This window comes from Lissotriton helveticus, chromosome 8 (assembly GCF_964261635.1).
Source record: "Lissotriton helveticus chromosome 8, aLisHel1.1, whole genome shotgun sequence".
NCBI lineage: Eukaryota > Metazoa > Chordata > Amphibia > Caudata > Salamandridae > Lissotriton > Lissotriton helveticus.
This window is the reverse complement of record NC_136069.1, coordinates 52,530,884-52,552,756: the sequence shown is the minus strand read 5'-3', so window position 1 is coordinate 52,552,756 and position 21,873 is coordinate 52,530,884. Positions and strand designations below refer to the sequence as shown.

General features: G+C 48.1%; 1 protein-coding gene across 1 annotated transcript in view; it reads left to right on the top strand.

Annotated features, from left to right (window-relative positions):
• Positions 1-19,033, top strand: part of LOC144773708 (uncharacterized) — a 78,327-nt gene extending 59,294 nt beyond the window's left edge. Inside the window, exon 6 of the mRNA XM_078658853.1 lies at positions 18,329-19,033. Coding sequence (XP_078514979.1) covers positions 18,329-18,366 — 38 coding nt within the window. The 3' untranslated portion in view covers positions 18,367-19,033. The remainder of the gene's footprint in view (positions 1-18,328) is intronic.
• The last annotated feature ends 2,840 nt before the right edge of the window (positions 19,034-21,873 follow it).

Here is a 21,873-nt window from a genome sequence, read left to right as displayed (position 1 = left end):
TAGGTCTCACTGGCCGCAGCGATTCGCGCTGTATCACCAGGTGCGAGACCTAAAAAGGCAGCATGGAGAGTTAAAAAAAACAGGATGAGATTTCCTTAAATATGGGCATATTTTAACATGTATTTGTAGTATAACGCTGATATGCACCCGTGGGTGTAGTGATTTGTTATATGTGGCTGCTTAATTTACTAAAACCTGACCGGAATCCACGTATAAGAGTTAAATAAATGAGGAAATATACCATTTTACAACTCTATTTATTCTCAAACACAAAATAAATATGGATAAATACCAATAAAATGACCCCAAAATTAATTTGGATGAATACAGATGGAAATGTTGAAAAAATAAATAACATGAAACCGGGAGCCCTAACTATACTGTCCTGTGGGCCATTCAAGGGGATAAGGTAATGGGTCCCCCAAAGAAGCCTTAAACATAGTCTGGAACTTCCACTTCGGGGGACTCTGGGATTATAATGCCGGAGGCCACTAAGGATATGGTCAGGTCACACCCAGTATTAGGCTCGTACGTTTCTGACTGACATAGTGGACCAGGATAGGTTTTTGTCTGGGGTTTGTTCTTACTTGGGTGATCCACCATTGGTTTGATTTCTTCAAATTATGATACATATATATATATATATATATATATATATTACCTACTAGTGGTCACCAGTAGTTAGTTATAGTTAGGACCTCGCTTCTATTCAAAGGCATTTTTTCTTTTGCCAATATCTGTAGCGATTTTTGACGAATCTTTGCGAAATTTTCAAAACTGGTGGGGCGCACTGGTCAGCTCCTGTCCTGAAAGTTTCGGGGTGATTCGTCAAGCGGGGGCCGAGATAAAAGGGGGGCTCAAAACATGTTTTCCCTATGTTAATTTCCATAGGAAACTTTAGACAAAGCTACAGCCGAACTGCTAAACAGAATTACACCAAATTTGGCAGAAAGGTAAGTCTTGGTTCAGAAAGAGCCCTTTTTTTAAAATGAAGAAAACAATTATATTTCTATGGGCGCGGTGGGATGTGAACCCTCCCAAGCACAAGCTTCATTCTCATTGGCTACCAACACTCCAAACTAGGGACTGTTGACAGCCATCTTGTGACTCGGTAGAACGAGTCACAAGAAAACAGTAAAACAAAGATAAAAAAACAAGAAAAGGGGGCAGGGTAGAAGCACCCTTACCCCATAGGCCTGCTCAGAGGTTCCACAACGACCCCCAGGGCCAAAAAACACTTTTTTTTTTAAACGGCCGAATTCACACTGGGAGTGCGAATCATGCCTATAAAATGTAAAAATAAAAACAAGCGCGGGCTCCCGTGCTTCGTTATTTTTGAGCCCCCGGGTGGGCCAGGTCCCATGGGCATGCACAAATTTCATAGCGGGTGCCTGCCGGGGCCCTCGCAGCCCCTTGGTCTCTCATTTTAAATTAAATAAACCTGTGTGTGGAGGCTCAAGCCCCCCCCATTTATATTGGGGTGGCACGCAGCCCCCCCCCCCAGCCCCGAGGACCACCAGCTCCCCAGGGCTCTATTTAAAAAAAACAAAAAAAAACTGTGTGGGGGGCTCGAGCCCCCACCACATGCCCGGAGGACCACCATCTCCACAGGGCTTTGCGACGGTAGGGAGGGGGGCACACTACCCCCCTACTGGAGCCCTTCATGGCCCTGGGGACCACCACCCTTCAGGGCCGGCTCATGCAATGTCCCGGGCTGCCCACTCCCAGGACATTGCCATTTGCTATGGCAGAGCGGGAGCCGTGCGGCTCCCGACCTGCCATAGCAAACCCTGCTTTGCTTCATTGAATTGAGAGCAGGAAAGCCTGCTCTCGCTTCAAGGGGCAAGGGGAGCTGCATGTTACCAGCTCCCCTTCCCCAAAAGCAATGCTGGCTCCCGCAGGAGGCTGGGAGCCGGCGGGACCATGGCGGCATTGGGGCTACCCCCATGGTCCCCAACGGAGAGGCCAGGCCCCGGGGAATGGGGTCCCCGGGGCCAGAAGTGGCCTGGGAGGGGGGCCACGAGGCCCCCTCCCCTTTCAAAAAATAAAAATATTAAAAGAAAACAGACAGGCCGGCCCTGGGTGATGGGGTCCCCAGGGCCATAATTGGCCTGAGGAAGGGCCTCCTCCCAACAAATAAATAAATAAAGAGGATGGCCATTCCCCGGGGAATGAGGTCCCCGGGGCCACAATTGGCCTCCGGAGGGGGGGAGTCGATATTATGAGGGCAAGCACTACGCTACGCTCGCGTAGTTTGCGAAGTTTGTGCAACTTCTCACTACGCGAACTGCACGTAGCACAGTGCGAACACGCATAGCGTAGTGCAGCGGTCATTTTTGGCTTGCTTGGGGTCCTCAACGTCAAGTTGGTGACCGCGAGCAAGCAAAATGACATCCTCGTGAGACTTTTTCCTTGTTCGCGATTGCGAGCATGGAAAATAAACCTCCCGGCGACATTCTCAACCCAGGGAGGTCAGGTTTCTCATTGCGAGTGGTCGCGAATGCTCGCGACTACTCGCAATGAGAAACTACCAGTCCGCGTTGCGAAAGCTGCAGCTCGAGTAAAAATCTACTCGAGCGGATGCTTGTCCGCACTGTGCAATCATTGAAAATAACATCTTGCACAGTGCGAACATGCTACTACGCAATTTGCGTAGTGCTACGCGTAGCTCGTGTAGTGCGAAGTGCACTACGCGTAGCTACGCGTAGCGCTACTTCACGCACTACGCCCAATATCCTGTTGGAACATAGTTGGACTGCGATACAGTGATACAACACCACTGGTGGTTACAGGTGTTCGCTTCCTATATTTAATTTACACATTGTAATGGGGTGTTTTAGAAATTGATCATTATCATCTTGCAATTACTATGACCTTTAGGCACCTTAGTCTTTATAATGTGGTGCATCCTTTCTTTAAGTGTTTAATCCCTCACCCTACCCATACCTAGGAATTGCTGAGGCCTTCTTTTGATGCCACTTGCTCATATCAAGGGGTGCCAGAAGCAGCACAGGCTGCACTTGGGCATAAGTGGAAGCGAGCGTAGACCACTTTACATGTACGCGGGATGGAGGAGGGGCCTTGCTGCTTAGTAACAACCTCTGCTGATGCTGTTGGTGGCCTCCTGGTCAGTCTGTGGGATAATAGTGTAAGCCAAGGAAGATACATCTCTCTGCAAGATTCCTGACACCCCCACAGAATCCCCATGCATACATTGTCATGCTTCTTCCCTTCAGTACCCCTCAGTACATACAGTGAGACCCTGTGCTTGGTTGTGCATTAAAACTGGCATGGTTTTGGGAGCCCACATCTCCAGAACACATTTCACACCATAGGATGTTCCTTCTGTCCAGTGGACCTACATCATGTTTAGCTGAAGCCTTCCTAGCACACGGTACACCTGCAGGCCCAGCACTGCTTACAAAGGAAGAGGCTTTTGTGAACTATCTCTCAAACAGCCAGGGACATCTTAAAGATTTTGGTGGCCCTGGGCCAAACATATTTTGGGAGCTCCTGTTCAGAACAGCTTTGAATTTATGATCCAATTTCACCTCTTTCATGCCCTCTTCAGCCTGGTCACTGACAGTGCACAGGCACATTAGTCCAAATTCAAAATGTTTTCTACATCTAAAATTCAGGGATAGTGAGAGGTGTTTTCAATATTGTAAACACAGCAGAAATTCACTAATATTACTGCAAATAATCCCTGTGACGACCTCGCATTTCTCATATGTGAGGTCCTGTTTTGATCTAAAGGAATAGTAACTACATTTGTTGGCAAAATATCTGTACTAAACTCACACATCACCCACACTAAAATTGATGAAAGGAAAACTGTATTTAAAACAATCTGTTTAGGAATTTATCAAGGACATCAGGGCAAGACCCTGCAGAATAGAGCTGGCTCTATTAGGGGGTCCCTTGAAAACCTGGGGCCCTGGACCAGAGCCCACTTTACCCATACCTTAAAACGTCTCTGCACACAGTAGCGTAACACCACCACGAGGCGCGTGGAGGGAATGTTCTGAGACCTCTTCTCTGGGTGAGTTGTCAATGGTGAGTATCCTTTTGAGGGTTCCTCCATTTACCACTGGTTTCCCTGGTCCTCACTGGAGCAGTGCAAATGGGTAACTAGATTACTCACATATATCACCCCAGGGGTAGCGAGGCTGAACAGACAAGGCTCACTCAAGGCGGTGGCGGGAGTCACAACTCATAAACAGTAGAACTCATAAACAGTATAACTCATTATTGTATACCCCAAGAATTAGCACACTATACCATTAACACTGGTTCATGCTATAACATAAAAAGAATGGAAAAAATAAAAGATGCAATCGCCTAAGCCTTGTGGCCATACATTTGCAATACACACTTTAAATGAAAAAATAACCATGCAATATAATATTAATGGAACAAGATGGGTGCTTTCTAGCAGGCAGGTGTAGTTAGTACAGTTACTGGAACCCCTTTTGATTTTAATTCTCATCCCAGGAAAATATGATTATTAGTGGTAGAAAGAAAAGTTGCTAATTCCTTAGAACTGCTGAAACATGAAGACCTAGTTTAAACACATGCAGATGACTAAAATCATAAAACGTTAAGAACGGAAAGAACCCATTTGCAAACTAAAGTGTTGATCCACCGGTCCCAACACTGAAGTGCACTTCTTTTTAGGTGGTCTGGCATATGTGATCAGGCAATATACCATCACTCACAGTTCAGGAGAGCCAATTACTGAAGTGGGCTGACCCATTGCCCCATGCTGTATTGTGTGGTGGTACAAAAGGGGGCAAAAGCAAAATGTGAATGACAGCTGAATAAACCTATGGATGTAGAGGGTCCAAATCCTCTATCTGTTTTATATATTTAAGTATCCACTGAAAAAACAACACTGTTAAAGCTTAGTTATTGTTCAACAAATGTAATCTTGTAAAACCACTGAACCATAACTACACAGAGGTGACTCTGATTTCGTTCATTACATGAGGCTGACAAGATAGCTAAGGCTGTCTTTAAGCCAGACCTACAAACAGCATATGCCAGGATACCTCCCAGGTGATAGTGCGCTCTAGAAATCTGCATAACACACTATCCAATTACTGCTATTTGGGGGGGGCTAGGCCGAGCCCTGACCAATATGGCCCGCAGCATTGAAGCTCCGCCAGCTGGCCCAACTCTTTTGTTATATCCCTACATCCGGCGCAATTACTGCCACAAACGCAACACCGCTGTGCTGCTGATATCCTGCTGCAAGCGATGATGTGCACACGTCGCGGCATGGTGCTACAGGAGCGGCTCTCTTGTGACCTGCGCCAGAGGAGCGGAGCTTGGGGTTCCCGCGGCCTATCCTGTTGGTGGCGGCGGTGAGGTGGAGTGCCGTGCTTCGGTGGCCGCAGCCTGCCTGAGGCGGGGACCTTTACTGGCGGTGAATGATCTGAGTGCCGCTCTGACTTGCCTCCTTTCTACCCCCAGGTGCTTGATACTCCCGATGTGGTTGGACCGTCTCGGACACTCTCGCCTCGTCCCTAAGGTCCTGCGGGGAACAGGGCCCGCGGGAGAGCCCGGGAGGCGGCCAGCCGGTTGTCGCTGAGAGTGCAGAGGGGGAGTTGAGGGCAGCCTGCTGCCCCCTGTGCCTGGTTAGCTCCTGCTAAGTCCCTGCTTCCCCAAGGCCTTTAGGAACGCGGCTTGTGCCGGCCCTGTGCTGCAGCCAGCCCCAATCGGCAACGAGAACTCTGGTGCCCTCTGGAGCCACCTAAACCTACACCGGTGAGGCCTGTCGGTGCAGGGGGCTGAGCTGCGCTTTGCTTATAGCGCCATTCACTCAGTGTGCTCCTGGCCCCTTCATGCCTTCCTGGATGCCTGACGCGTGACGTCTACTCCACTTTGTTTCATTCTGTCAGCACTACAACACAGATATACCTGCCCACAACGCCCCCTGAGCTGTAACATACCATGGAATTCTGCCTATTTTGGGCACCTTAACGTCAGGGGCCACAGCGCCCTTCTACACCATCCCAGGGGCCTGCTTGCAGCGGAAGCTCGAGGGTGTGCCTGGCACGAAGGGGGGCTTGCGCCATCAGCGCTGTGCTCTGAGACTCCCATGCTGGCTGCAGGGCTTTGTGGCTGCCTCCATCCTTGACCCAAACCCGCTTCTCCTCCACATCCTGTACAGTGTTCACGGCTCGGCGGCCTGACTCAGCTAACTGCCTGCGGCTTGGGCCGCAAAGATCCTAAGCAGAAAACTCTTCCCTTCGAGAAACTGGTTGAGAGGGCCACGGAGGAGAGTTCCACCATGGTGGAGAGTGGCCAGAGTTCAGACCATGCGATGTCTCTTCAGCGCCTTCAGCTGCACTTCTCCAGGAGGTGAGAGCGGGCTTCCGGGCCTTAGACGGGTGCTTCGACGCCCTCAACAAGAATCTGGAACCATTAGGGCCAAAATTCAAGTCCATGACAGGCGCTTGGACGTTGCGGAGGCACAAATATCTGATATTGAAGACGGCACCGCTCAAGCTGTTAAAAGACTGGAAAGGGTGCAGCACATACTAAAAGAGGTAGGCATTAAAATTGAAGATCTCGAGTCGCGAAGTCAGCGCAACAACATTCGCATACTGGGGGTGCCGGCGTCCACTTCCACTGGCCGATTTGACCGATTCGTTAAGACCCTATTGACTAATATGTTTAGGAGAGAGTCTTTTACCCCCGGCTTTGTGGTAGAGCATGCCCATCGTACCTTGAGGCCCCGACCAAACCCAGGTTGCCCTCCGCACCCTCTCATTGCATGCATTATGAACTTCCAAGATCGAGACACTACGTCACGCCTTGCCAGAGAACGCGGCAATACCACATGGCAGGGCTCCAATCTTGCTCTATATCCAGACTGTACCATCATGGTGCAGGAGGCCCAGCGCAAGTATAAAGGAGTGAAGGCCACCCTCAGAAACTTGGGTCTGAAGTACGGTATGCTGTATCCTGTCAGGTTGAGGTTGGTGGGCAGGCACGTATTTTCAACAATCCCAACGACGTGCAGGACTTTTGTCACACTTGCAAACACAACAACAATCAGGCGACTGCTGGTGGGAGCGGGCCCTCTCCTCCACATATTGGGTCAGATGCGAGCATGGAACTCTTCTCTGCCTCCGGTGTCGGTTGACACTACTGCACAGATTTTTCTTGCTTTAACTAACCTATTTGGGGATTTCACTATACACAAGTTTAATATGTTGCATAAAGTTGGTTGGCTGGAGTGGCGTTGCCACCCCTCTTAGTGTACGCCTTGGGTTTATTTTGAGTTTTCCTAATGTACCGTTTCGAAGTTATTAAGTTCCACTGTAAAGTCAATTGGTACAATATCTCTTGTTCGCAACTATGGGTTTGCCTTGCCTTTATTGTCGTAAGGTTGAGAGGAGGGTGAGGGGGAGATGATTGTTCTTACATTACAGTTGTTGATTGTCCTTTAATTTGCTCACTATCACAGATTTTTTTTCAATTTGGTGCTCAAGTTTTTCATGCATTTCACGACCACCAGATCCCTCAGCTGGGTATAGTTGACGGCCCCTCTAGTCTATCCTTGATGTCCTCAGGGTTCTTAACAACAATCGTAAAAGAAGACATTGCCTTCCTGCAGGAAACCCATCTGCCCAAATCTGACCCTGCTCGCTTTGCTGCTTTCTGGGGTGGACATAGATATTTCGCTAATTTTAGTAATTATGCGAGAGATGCTGCCATTCTTATACACAAGAGGGTCCCTTTTAGCCTCCAGTAGGTCATCAACGATGGCGAGGGTAGATAAAATCTTGCAGTTGGGTCATTAATGGGTCAGAAGATAGCTTTGCTATGCGTCTATGCACCGAACACTGACTCCCTCCGGATTTCTTTCATTCCCTACAGACCCAGCTCTCCAAACTAGAGCCCACCTTGTTACTGGTAGGTGGGGACTTTAATCTCCTTCTCAATCCCGAATTTAGATAGCACTGCCAACTCCCCTGATATAAACCTCTCGCGCGTCCTGCGCTCCTTGAACTATGAGAGCAATTCTCTCTGATTGGTATTTGGCGCAGACGTAATCCTTTACTTACTGATTTCACACATTATTCGGGTCAACACCATACCTGGACCAGAGTTGATTATTGGTTACTCTCTCCTAGTGTTTCCTCATGGTATCACTCAATGAAAACGCTTCCTAAGACATACTCCGACCACTCCCTGGTTCAGCTGTTTCTCCGGGTCCCACGACCTGATGGGTTTGAAAGGCAGTTTCGCTTCCCTGGTCGCGCCCTCCAGATAACCTTTTCCTTCATGAGATCCACGAGGCCATCGAAGACTATTTTGCTATCAACACCGGCTCGGTTGACATTTGGTTAGTACTTTGGAAGGGATTTAAAGCATATATAAGAGGTGTATGCATCTCTAAACATACAGGAGTACTTAAGGCTCTCCGCACCACTCTGACGCGACTGGAGGGGGAACTGACAGCCATTGAGAATGAGATGAGACGTGCCCCAGCCTCTAACTTGGCGGGACGGCGTCTGGCTGTACTCACTGAATACAGAGACACAGCGGATCTTGAGATCCTCTTTTTGGGCAAGTACCAAACCGCTCGACGCTAAGGTGAGGACGATCGCCCAGGTCCGACACTAGCTCAGATGCTTCGGACCCCCTACAGTAAAGCATACATCACTGAGATTAATTTTTCTGCGAATGAGATGCTTACTTCCATTACGGATATTCCGACAAATTCCAGACTTATTTTACTTCTCTCTACACTTCTAAATTAGGGCGGGACCCTACGGCACAGGAAGCCTATCTCTATGAAATTGCATTAGATTACCTAGAAAAAGATATGCAGGACTTCCTGGCGGAGCCGATCTCTGAGACCGAGGTCCTGGGAGCTATAGATGCTCTTCGAGGTTCCTCTGCCCCTGTGCTAGATGACTTTATTGGAGAGTTCTACAAGGACTTCAAGGACCTTTTGGCACCACATCTGATTGAAGTATACACTGAGGCCCTCCAGAAACAGATCCTTCGCCCTACACTCCGCGAAGCCGTTATCATTTTGCTACCCAAGACTGGCAAAGACCCGTACCTCTGCGAGTCATAAAGGCCTTTGTCTCTCCTCAATTTTGATTATAAAATACCTATCACAATTGATGAAAGTCATTCTCTCCCCTGCGCAAGCCGGCTTTATCCCTCACCGCTCAACCTATTTCAATCTTAGAACGTTGTTCTCGGTCCTCCACAGGATTAGCCCCAAGGTTCCCGCTGCTGCAATCCTTCTCGATACAGAGAAGGCCTTTGGCACACTGGAATGGCCCTTCTTTGTGTCTGTCATGCACTGCATGGGCTTGCCGGTCGACTTTAAAGCAACCACGGCGCTCCTCTACAGTCGCCCCATGGTGAGGCTTTGCCTAAATGGCATGCTCTCCCGACCGTTTCCTCTATCGCATGGCACACACCAGGGATGCCCTCTATCGCCACTTTTATTTATTCTTGCTATTTGACATTTCCAGGAGAAACACCTGCATAGAGGTCTTCAATTTAACACTGACCCCCTCTTGGTTTCATTATATGCTGATGACACTGTTCTATACGTCTGTGAGCCCCAGTTGAATTTAGAACTGCTCATCAGAGAGATTCTTCGCTTTGGTCAACATTTCGGTCTGGGCATCAATGGGCACAAGTCGGTTATTTTCCCCTTGACCCCCAGCTTGACTCAGTCAAATATTTAGGCATTCACGTCCACTTGGATATGGATCAGATTCTCTGCCTTAATTATTAGGCTGTCGGGGCACTTGAGGCCCAGGTGGAGAGATTGCGGCAACTCCTGCTGTCCATCGCTGGCAGAGTCTCCATTATTAAGATGATCGTTCTCCCCAAATTTGTATATCTTTTTAATAACATCCCTATCCCCTTCCCAAATAGTTTATTTTTAAAGATACAGTCACATCTCACACAATTGGTTAGGGGTGGTAAACAGGCGCACGTCCGCTAGCAAGTTCTTACCTTACTGTATGAAAGAGACGTGTACGGGGTTCCAGATTTCCGCTTATATTATCTCGTGGCTCAATGCAGCTACGCCTTTGCATGTTACAACCCTGACGCCCGGATCCCATTTCTTCACCAAGAGGCAGATTTTGTTCTCCCTGAGCGACGGGCTACTGTAATACCTAGGGGTGTGCCCTGGGACCCTACTGATATACAGACTGTTTCCACTACCAGCTGGGCATGGGATAAACTTCAACAATAAACGGGCACTCAGGTGCTATACTACACGTCTCTCCCTCTCCCAAACGCCCGCTTGCTTCCATTAACGGGTGAAAAGCTAGTGCAACGCACACTGACCAAGTTTGATATTTCTACGCTAGGTGACTGGTATCCCGGCGGGCACATTTTATCGGCAGCAGAGGATGACCCTTACTTAGACAGCAACACTCTGCTTTATGGGCAATGCTCCCTGGGTTCCCCCTGGAGCCTGACTCCTACGTCCCTCTTTCCCTTATTGAAAGCTAGAGCGGGGTACACCTCAAATCCAAGCTATATAAGTCTTGCTCTAAAATTATCCCGATTATAGATGATAAGGTCCGTAGGGATTGGGAGACGGACTTGGGCCGTCCTATCACGGACGAAGAATGGGCCAAGTGTAGTCACGAAAGACGTCTTATTGAAGAGCCGGCATACACTGCTACATTTTAAGTACTTATGCAGAATTTACATTACCCCTGCCAAAGCTCATAGGATTGATCTGAGTAGGCCGCACACATGCCGTAAATGCTGTGCCCCTGTTACTGATTTCGCCTACCTCACTTGGACCTGCCCAATATACAATCATACTAGGAGAAAGTTCACAAAGTGTTGGGTGACATGCCTAGGCTATCCCTCATCCCCACACCGGAAGTGGCACTCCTGGGTTACACTGTAATTTTCCCCAAAGCTGTTCGGAAATTCGCATCCCTTAGCTTGCAGTAAGCCTAGCGTGAAATTGCTACACATTGAGGTCATAGGACTACCCCCTCTTTGCAAAGTTGGTTGAATAGTCTTGCCTACTGCAACACCAATAGCGAAGTCTGTTCCAGCACATAACCCTGTTCCTCCCATCCTGGGGACATTTTGGGTCCCTATAGGACATATGTTGTCCCTACAGGGGTGTGTTCTGTAGCAACAAATCTCTTCTCTCTACGGGATCTCACACATGAGGGCTGAGGCTGGATGAGACCATGATGCCTCCTGCCTGACGACGACTGGTTACACACTGGACTCTGAGGGGCCTTGGCGATTGTCCTATCTGACAAATCTTTACTTACCTGACTGCTAATGTTCTCCTTTTGATTTTGGGCCTGGACAGACACTAGGGGCTCCATTAGGATGTCAGGTGGATCGCCACAGCCATGCGGCGGTGGCGATCCGCCCGACTTCCTGGTCCGCCCGCCAGCCATTTCCCCCCGCCATATTACCATGGCCGGGGGACTGCGGCGGACGGAGAGCACCGCCCACCACAATGTTAAAAATGCAGGATGTGCCTGCCACTATGGCGGGCGCATCCTAATACCCCCACGGGACCCCCGCCCTTATGGCAGGCGGTCCCAAGTACCTCGAGGATGGCGGGGGGGGCAAAGGCCGCCCGCCCGCCATCCTAATGAGGGCCTAGGTATTAATTGCTATGTTACGGTATTTTTTCTCGATTGAAATATTTATGAGCAAGAACCTAAGATTGTACTGATTTACTATGTTCTGTATGGTAAATACGTGAGCACCTAGGTCTGTATTGATTTGCTATGCCATGATGATCAATAAAGAAAGTAAAAAAATAAAAATCTACTGCTATTTTATAGTAATATGCACATTACACAGGGCAGTGAAAAACACAATACAAACGAAAAATGGAGGGTGATGGTAGTTTATGGACCCAAATTATTATTCCAAACATGTTTCTAGTGCTTAAGCTGTAAGAATTGCATTTAATGAGCTGTTTATTTAATTTGTTAAGAGGAGGTTGGGAAGTGGGTGCTTATGGTGTGCCTCTGCAGGACTTGTTGCTTTAAACCTCTGTTTACTACTCCCTGGCCATGCGACAAGTGTGCCAAACAGATGCAAACTATATAGCTGACTTTGCTATAATGGAACTAACCCTGGCTCTAATTCTCTAAACCAGTGCTTCCCAAACTTTTGACTCCTGAGGACCCCCATTGAGTCACCACTGGAAGCCGGGGACCCCGAAGCAATTTGTATGAGTTAAATTTCAAACATTAAAACAGAAATTCGAAAAAAACACACACGTGTGCACACAAAACAAATACTCAAAGTACTAAGGATTTTAGGGCCAGATTTTCGACCATTTCATTTAGCACCTCGCAATTGGCGACACATTGCGAATGGCAAATTGCGAGTCGCGAAATGAAATGTACAACAGTGTGTTTAACACTGTTTGGGATTCCCAATGGGGTCGCAAATTGCGAGGTTTATTAATATTAATCAGCCTCTCACAATTGGCGAGGCCATTGGGAATGCCAGCCCTCCCAGCGATGATGGCCTGCTGGGCTCTGCAGGCCACCATGTCTTGGACTGCTTTTAAATAAAGCAGTTTTAAAAAAAATTCATCCTGTTTACCATGCATTTAAAAAACAAAAAGAAAATGAAACGTCCCTGGCAGTGGTCCCTGGGACCACTGCCTTCCCTTAAAAAAGATTTTTGCATGCATTTGCAAAGGGAAAGGGGTCCCCTGGGGAGCCCTTCGCATTTGCGAATGCATTACCATCTACTTGAAGTAGGTGGTAATTGTGACTGTTTTGCGACCACAAAACATTTGTACATGGTTTTGAGAGTCGCTATTTGGAAGGGAATGCCTCTTCCAAATAGCAAGATGCAAAACCTATTTAGAGAGTCGCAAACAAATTGCGACTCGCGAAATAGGTTATGTACATGGCCCAATAGGTTTTTGCCTCACACACATATAGAGACATTGAATCATACATGTAAATCAGTGTGTATATAAAATGTTTAAAGAGTGCTTGGTCTGGAAAAGCACAAACTCAGGATTCAGAACATAACACAGTGGCTAGCATTGACTTTAACATTAAAATGTATTTCCACCCAAATAAATCTTTTTAGCAGCATCAGGATAATGAATAAATGGGACAAAATATAAGTTACTAACTGGTACCATGCAGTTTGCAAGCAGCACTTTGATGACAGTTTATAGGTCCCTCTGCTAGATTATGATTGTCACTTATGAAGTGCACAGTAACAAAAGAATCTCTGTGACAAAAGCTGTAACCACGAACCTAGGCACATAAAATACTGCTTATTAAGATGCATGTTACACGTTGTTTGCAGTAGGCACATTAACCCTCTGTGCTACGTTAGTTAACCCAAAGCTGCCACTGAACAAAACTCTCCTCGCTCTCCAGCAGGTACATTAATCACTGGCATTCTCTTGACACTTTTATTGTTCCTGGAAAGCTGCTAATTATACAAGAAAGTTTCTGTGCTTTTAAAACGGTTGCCTACGGACCCCCTGGGAATGTGTCACGGACCCCTGGGGGTCCGCGGACCACAGTTTGGGAAACACTGCTCTAAACAATTGTGTGTTCAGGTGAGTTGTTCCTGCAGGTTCAGCACTGGTGACAGATTTGCTGCTGGAAGTGCCCCACACAAAATGTAAAACACTCACCTAAAAACCCATCAAATAAAATCCACTGAATATCCTAAAGTATCTTGAAGGTCTCTTCTGGGTGGTTTGAGGGCTACTGAAAGTGTCTATAAAAAGTTCTAATTGTCGCCTCCGTCCTACATGATGAAGCCCGGCAGGCGTGGCTCGCCACGCGCAGCAGGGTGTACCAGTGGGGCGACAAGTCCTACACTATGCTACATAGATTGTGTCAGGCGACCTTCCAGCCTCTTGTGTTGCCGGGCCTTACGGCGGAGGACGGCTCAATTATGACTGACCCAGCCCTACTGGCGGCTAGCTTTGCCCGCTATTACGAGACGCAGTACGCCCCTTGTGACCACTTGGAAGAGGGTGGGATCTCCGCATATCTTGATGACCTGCTACCACGGGCCGTTCCTGATGAGACCAGGACTGGCCTGGACGCCCCACTCACGGCTGAAGAACTCGGGGAGGCCCTTGGTCAACTGAATACAGGGAAGGCGCCCGGCCCGAGCGGGTACCCGTGCGAATTCTATAAAAAGTTTCACGTCCAGCTGGGGCCCCACTATCGGCGTGCCCTGGAGGTGGCGCGGGCTCAGGGGGAGCTGCCGCCGGACTGGCGCCACGCAGAGATCGTGGTCTTCTTAAAGCCGGGCAGGGAGCCGGACAGGCACGACTCTTACCGGCCTATTTCCCTGTTAAACATCGAGGCTAAGATTCTGGCTAAGGCCTTAGCGAACCGCCTATTACCCCACATTACTGACCTGGTCCACCCCGACCAGGCTGGATTCATGCCTGGGAGGGCCACCCGGCATAACATCCGACGGGCGCAGGCGGCAGTGGATGCTATGGGTGCTAGAGACGAGCAGGCGGCACTCTTCTTGGCGGATATGGACAGAGCCTTTGATTCTGTGAGTTGGGTATACCTATTCGCCCTCTTAGCCCGCCTCAACCTGGGGCTGGTCTTCCTGTCATATGTCCGTCTTCTCTACACAAACGTGACGGCCTCGGTCCGAGTGGCCGGAGCTACCTCTGGGCGCTTCCATGTAGGTCGTGGTACTCGGCAGGGTTGCCCTCTGTCCCCGTATCTGTTTGCCCTTGCCATGGAGCCCCTGGCGTCGCGGGTATGAGTGGATGCCCAGTTGTGTGGCTTTGTCTGGAATGGGGACCTGACGGATAGGATTGCGCTGTATGCGGATGACGTCCTCTTCTTTCTCACCGACCTACAGCTCTCGGGTCCCCGGGTCCTGGAGATTATGCGTGTGTTCGGCGAGGCCTCGGGTCTTCGTCTTAACCTTAATAAATCGACCCTGTGGGTGCTGGGTGGCGGAGTGGTTGCTGACCCCTGGGCTGCGGAGTTGCGAGCGGTGACGGATGGCCTGAAATACTTGGGCGTTTTCCTATCGGAGTCGCGGGTCGTGGCCTGGGCGCGTGGAGTCCTGCCGGTGTGGGAGCGGGTACAGGCTGATGTCAAAACTTGGTCCAGGATGCCGCTCACTATCTATGGAAGATCGGCCATCTTCAAGATGGTGGCGCTTCCGCGTCTCCTATACCAGCTCCAGAATTTCCCATACCCCATCGGCCTGGAGTGGTTCCGTCAGGTTAACTCGGTGTTGGGTCGCTTCCTATGGGATGGTGGTGCGGCCAGAGTAGCATTGAGGACGTGTTTTCTGTCCACATACAGTGGCGGCCTGGCCACCTCGGACCTCCTCTCCTACTACCAGGCTTCCCAGCTACTTGTTCTTAATGAGTGGTGGTATGGCGATAGAGGTGATCCGGCCTACGCCCTGGAACGATCGCTCATGGGTGATCGCACGCTCCACACCATCCTATATTCGGCTCGCCTGCGTCGTGGGTTACCTTCGGTCACAAGGGTGGTCTTTGCCGTGTGGCGACAATCCTTGCGCCGCATGGGATGGTGGGGCAGGTTGACGGCTGAGACGCCGCTTTGGCATAATGGTCTGCTCCCGGAGCTGGCGGCTTTGACCGGCTTTGAGGGTTGGGAAGCCATAGGGGTTACACAACTGGGCCAGGTCATGTCTGGCACCACCCTCAAATCCTTCGAGGAGCTCCGCACGGAATTCCAAATGCCTCAGTCCCAATTCTTCCGCTACCTTCAGCTGCGACATGCCCTCACCCCGAGCATCGCCGGCCTCGACTCCTTACCAGAGTTTAGCCCGGTCGAGGCTAAGGTGTTTATGGGAGACTTGGGAGACAGGAAGGTCTCCAGGATATACCAGACGCTTATTATCCACTGCTCCTCCACCCTGCACTCTCTTCGGGAGGCATGGGAGGTGGACGTGGGCCCCCTCGATGAAGACGATTGGAGGGAGGTGCTGGAGTCCCCACGTGGAACCGCCATTGCTGTCCGGCTCCGGCTCATTCAATTCAAATACCTGCATCGAGCTTATTATACGCGTGAACGATTGTGGAAAGCTGGTTTGATTGCATCCCCGGAATGCTTGCGCTGTGGTTCGGTGCCTGGGTCCCTAATGCATACTGTGTGGACGTGTGGCCGGCTGACTGGGTTCTGGAGGGGTGTGTGGAGTTGCCTGGCTGAGGTGCTGGGCTGGGACCTTCCTCGTACCCACCGGCTGGGCCTGCTGCACATCATGGAAGGGGTTGGGGGTAACATTTATAAGCGCCACTTGCTGCTATTAGGGCTGGTCGTGGCCAAGCGGGACCTGGCCCGGGCATGGAAAGCAGTGAGGGCCCCCCCCCTGTCTGCATGGAAGGCTGGGCTGGATTACTTCATGGGTCTGGAGAGGCCGATCTTTGAAGCGCGGGGCTGCCCTCGCAAGCACTACAAAATTTGGAAGTGTTGGGCTGACTACCGTGGTCTATCCCTGGACCCCCCAGCGGAGCGAGAGGAGGACATTTGACCACAGTGACACTATTGGCCCGAAGCAGCATCGCCCTGGTGGCGCTACACCTACTTACTTTTCTTTATTGCTTTCTATGTACGTGTGGTGGGGGGGGTTGGGGGGTGTCTGGGGTTGGGGGGGTGGAGTTGTGGGTTAGGGTGGGTCGCTGGGGAGCTTCTATACTGAGCCTATTTTTTGTGTCTGCTCCATCATTTACTGCCTATGTAATTGCTGTTTTGATATTGTCGTGGTGTTCTTCGGTTGTGGAGATGCCACATTCTCAATGCTCATTTGCTCAATAAAATTGGTTGTGAAAAAAAAAAGTTCTAATTGTTACAAGAGAACTTGGCAGACCTACCCAAACCACTGGTATACATTGACAGTGATTGCACAGAATTCAGCTTAGGGAAGAAAAGTTCAAGGCCCCTCTGTGCTCCAAACTTCACCCCATTGCACCTTCCCAATTAGGGATTCCAATGACAGTCCATTCATCTCAATGACCCCCCCCCCCCACAGCAAAGAACAGAAACTCTCGTGAGATGCTGTTGACAACCTGAATCTAAAGCATATTTCAGCATTTGTGTGCAACTCAACTACTACATGTGGTATTGCTTTTGCTCCGCCGTGTTGTCACCTAGAGCCTGATGTTTTGGATCTAAAGGTTAATTTTTGGACGGAAGTAGTGCGCTGGACATTGCAGGGTCACTGCGTGTCCCCTATAAAGACCATATGGTGATGGAGGAACAAATGCATTCATAACTTGGGTTCAGGGCCTTTAACAACTGGTATAACCCTTGGCAGAGGGCTAGAAGGCTATATTGCTTCTCTGCCTTTCATATTGTAATAATTCTTTTCCAAATATGTATATCTAGGTTCCAAACCATAAATCATATCCTGCTCACACTAGAGCATCAGGTAAACAGGGAAAATGTGCCACTCAGTATACCATCTGCCTGCAACATTACAGTCTGGGGACATTCTCACACTCTTGTCCCAAAAAAGATATTTGGCTGCTCAGCTGACTCCCAGGCAATTCTTACATTGTCTTCATAATATGGATTAACCACACACCCAGATCATTATTTTTTAAGATACGTTCCAGTAGCTTCACATCCACTACGATTTTGAGAATATTCGCATAGGATGCATTGACATACAATGCATCTAAATCTAATTCTGCTGATCCAGAAAATGTGACAGCGATTATGTCTTCCTCGATTCAGTTTTAGACCCTTCCTTTAGATTCAGATCTTATAGCACCCCCTCAAAAATATCCATCTGCCTTGCTCTTGCAAAAATATTAATAGGTGTTGCCCACTTTATGTTGTCAATCTGAAGCCGATCAAGGCCGCCTCACTGCCGCAGATTTCTACCAGTGCTTAAATTCTAAAATTAAAAAATAATAAGCAAGAGGGTTCTAGGTATTGCACATGCCAGCGACAGTTCCTACACAATTACTAACCGTCCCACTCCTACAAGTGTGATGATTCAGACTATACTAAGCCCCCAAAGCCGTAAGAATGGTTTGGGTGGCAGGTATTAATAATTTTTATGTATATTGAATTAATAAATAACTATTGTTGTGGTTATCTCTCTATGAGACACACAGTGCCATGTGGCAGCCTGTTATGAGTGCTGGTGTTGACAATTAAGTGCCGGTGAGGTGCACCGGATACCACTGGCTCAAATTAAGCACTACCTTTTGATAGGCGTTTGTATAAATGGGAGAGCATAAATATCTTTTCTGTGACATTGTGCTGTTTGTAGATAAGAAGCCTTTGGGCTCCGATTATTTTCTGATGCATGTTATTTTTTCTTTCAGCAAAACACTTGATGCGTGAATATGGTGGTGAGTTTTAGATGCATCCTTCGAGGCCTTCCTCCCTCCTGAATGACCTACTCATATAGTCTGGAGACCACTTGGACATGGCAAAAGAAGATCCTTTGCTCCTTAATCCTGAAAAACATTGCTTCTCCTCATTAATATCTCTGGTACTACAGCTAACAGCAAGTATCATGAGTAAGAAGAGGGATGCAAAGGGAAAATGAAATGTGGGATGCAGCTAAAGGAACTGTGTGAGGGCTTCCGAAACTTTTTGATGACGTACTTCAATTATAAAATTGCAAATACAAGGTCTGTTATAGCTACTACGCATAGTTAATATGATTTGGGATAAAGCAAAAACATATATTTAACACTTTTGTCTTTTTTTCTTGATTTAATAATGAAGTTTTAGTGGTATTTACAGAACGCATACCAAATGTGGCACTGGGGTTGGCACTAGCCCAGATTAAATTGTGTGGAGATTGCGATAAGAGTTTCCAACATTTTGTGTTGATGTTAGATCAATGTTTGGAATTTACTTCCTCTGTGCCTCGATCTCACATTAGTGCATGTATATCTATATTTTATTTATTATTAAGGATTGTAGATTTCTCAATAGATTTGTCAGTGTAAAAAATACCTGGTCCGCGTTAAAGTTGTTTAATGAATTTCTCATGAATCACTAATAAAAGTTATTTTCACTCTTTCCAGAATGTTTCTTAAAATATGATTTCAGAGGTGTGGTTCGTATTCGTGCGTGTTGCGCCAGTCCTCCTGCAGTGCACTGTTGTCTAATGTCAGGGGAGCCAAGGAAAAACCTTCACGCGAGACTCACGCAGGCATGCAGAGGGCTGGTTGCTATATGTTTGCAGCTCAGGGACAAACATAACTATGCATAGAATGTGGCTCTCTGGAAAGATAGGAGAAAATGTGGAATAACACAGTACTTTTCACCCAAGCCTGTGTCTTTCTCTCAGAAACACATGCACACATGAGGTAGGACTGCTTCCTTCAATGCAGGCAAATGCACCTCCTCTCTTCGTGGTGATGAATACTGAGAAGTGTTGTACAACCACTATAGGGTGGCGGCGGTGGCAATAAGCGCATACGAACAGGTGGAAGGTCAGGCCCTCTAAAGTTGTCCATCTAATATGCATGCTATGCCTTGAAGTATCAACGACAGTGGGTCAAAGTCAACGGTGAGATTCTACCCCAGTGGCGGTGTAATGGGATCCCACCCAATGTCATGAACTCATCCGCGCGGGTTGGTAGCCCTGGGGTGGTACCTTGCAGCTCGTCACCACTATACCAAGGCATGTATCTGCAAGTCTGGGTTCTGCTGAGGTCTCTCCTTCCTCTGTGCCCCACTGACTAGGACTGGGTCCAACATGGAGAGCTTTGGGAATCTGTCCACTGGTTTCTGAACCAGGCCTAGCACCAGACTGTCTAAACTTTAGGTTCTTGAGGCTCCGCACACACTTCCTGAAAGGGAGCAGCTCTATTGAGGATCCACTCAAAGGGCTTATCTCTGTCCCCAGCCCCCTATGCTGGAGCTAGCAGGTCAACACCTATTCATACTTGCCCCTTAGCCGCGCCCACAGGCAGTTTGCTTCTATCTCCTCTTTGACTGGCGCCAAACTAAGGGGCTTATTTACAAGCCTCATGCGTCGCCGGTGCGCCATTTTTAATATGCGAAAAAGTGACGTACCGGGGCGCAGGGGGCTTGTAAATAAGCCCCTAAGTGCCTCTGAATATTTCCAGACCTTGCATCCATTTGCAGTCCAGCAAAGGAGTCAATCATGCTGGACTCAGTCTCTGGCTTAGCGGCTTAACTTACCCTCCCCTCATGTGTAGAAATACTTTGTTTAACTTTTTCCTGGATCCAAAGCAGGGCTGACCTGGACTCTGCAGAGTATGACACTTCCTGCAGTGACCCCACACTTCACATGTTTATACACACTTGGGAATAGGGCCCACTACACTCCCACCTTTATCCAGGTCCAGCCCCTTAGATAAGTGACAACGTTCTTAGGAATACTTGTGGGCGCTATTGTGTACTTGTTATTTTGTAAGCAACCATGTATTCATAACATTTATTTTCTGTGGTGGACTCTTATATATTTATTTTGCACACTATCTGGTAGATTCATCAAAGACCCGTTTTGCGAATCTTTAATAGCGATTCATAAGGAATCGCTATTAAGGACTTGCAAAACGGGATTCATGTAGGAATTGCAATAAATATTGCGATTCCTACATGTTCCTTATTTGAGATTAGCAAATTGCTAATCGCAAATAAGGAATAACTCCCCATGCATTCCTACGGGCCTACAGGCCCATAGGAATGAATGGGGAGTTATTCCTTATTTGCGATTAGCAATTTGCTAATCGCAAATAAGGATGCGATTTCAAGGGTGCCAGGGGTGTCCAAAGGACACCCTGTAACACCCCTGAAATGCAACATTACACAGGTGTTGCGCACACACATGTCCAAAGGACATGTGTGTGTGTAACATGCAACAGAGAATAATGCACTAAAGTGCTTTTTTTTATTTTTTTCGCTATTTACCACGAAGTCTGACTTTGTGGTAAATAGCGGCCAAATATTGCGAATTCGCAATTTTTAAATGTTTCATGAATGGCATTTAAGCAATCTCTAATAGAGATTCCTTAAATGCTAATCCACGCAAATTTGCGAATTCTGTATTAGCGATTTTTGCATTTGGGATGATGAATCCCAAATGCAAAAATTGCACTCGCAAAGGGCCAGATTCTCAGAATCTGTCCCTTTTGCGAGCGCATTTCGCTTGATGAATCTGGCTGTATGTTCTGTTATTCTGTACCATGTGTCTTTTGAACCACCCCACAAGAATCTCCCACTGCTGGATCCATTTACTTCCTACATTGATCAGGGCTCTCGATTCTCGAGTTTGGCACTTGAGACCAGGGTTGGTTTGAGTAGGGGGAGTTACTCTTATTCCATTACTTTGTGTGTGTCTCCACTATGCAATGACCACAACAGGGGCCTGATTTACAAGCTTTTGGCGTAGGGCAGTGCCGCAAACCTTCTTGCAGCACAGCCCTACGTCAAAAGATAAGTGCTAGAATGTGCTGTATCTATGAGATACGGTGCATTTCTGTCCTCTTCCCTAGCGTGGGCACACAATTGGCTGCCTAGTGCCAATGCAGGCACCCTAGCCTCATGGTGCAAGGGTGCCTGCATTGTGGGAATTCTTGTTTTTGTGCAGGAAGGTACACCTTCCTGCAAAAAAACAATACATGGAGGCAATTTCCTCCTTCTATGTGTGCTGCAGAATGCAGAATGCAGCACAGATAGAAAGAGAAAAAATGAGGGGAAATACAGTTTTTTCTCCATGTTGTGCCTCCCCTAGGGAGGGGTAGGCTTTTAATTCCCTGGTTTACAGAAAGAATTGCTTTTTTTTCATGACGTGTGGACTAGGGAGGAAATCACTCATGTCCTCACTAACTTTACTACTCTTGAACTGAGAAAAATCCTAACTTTAAGACTTTTGGTATTCACA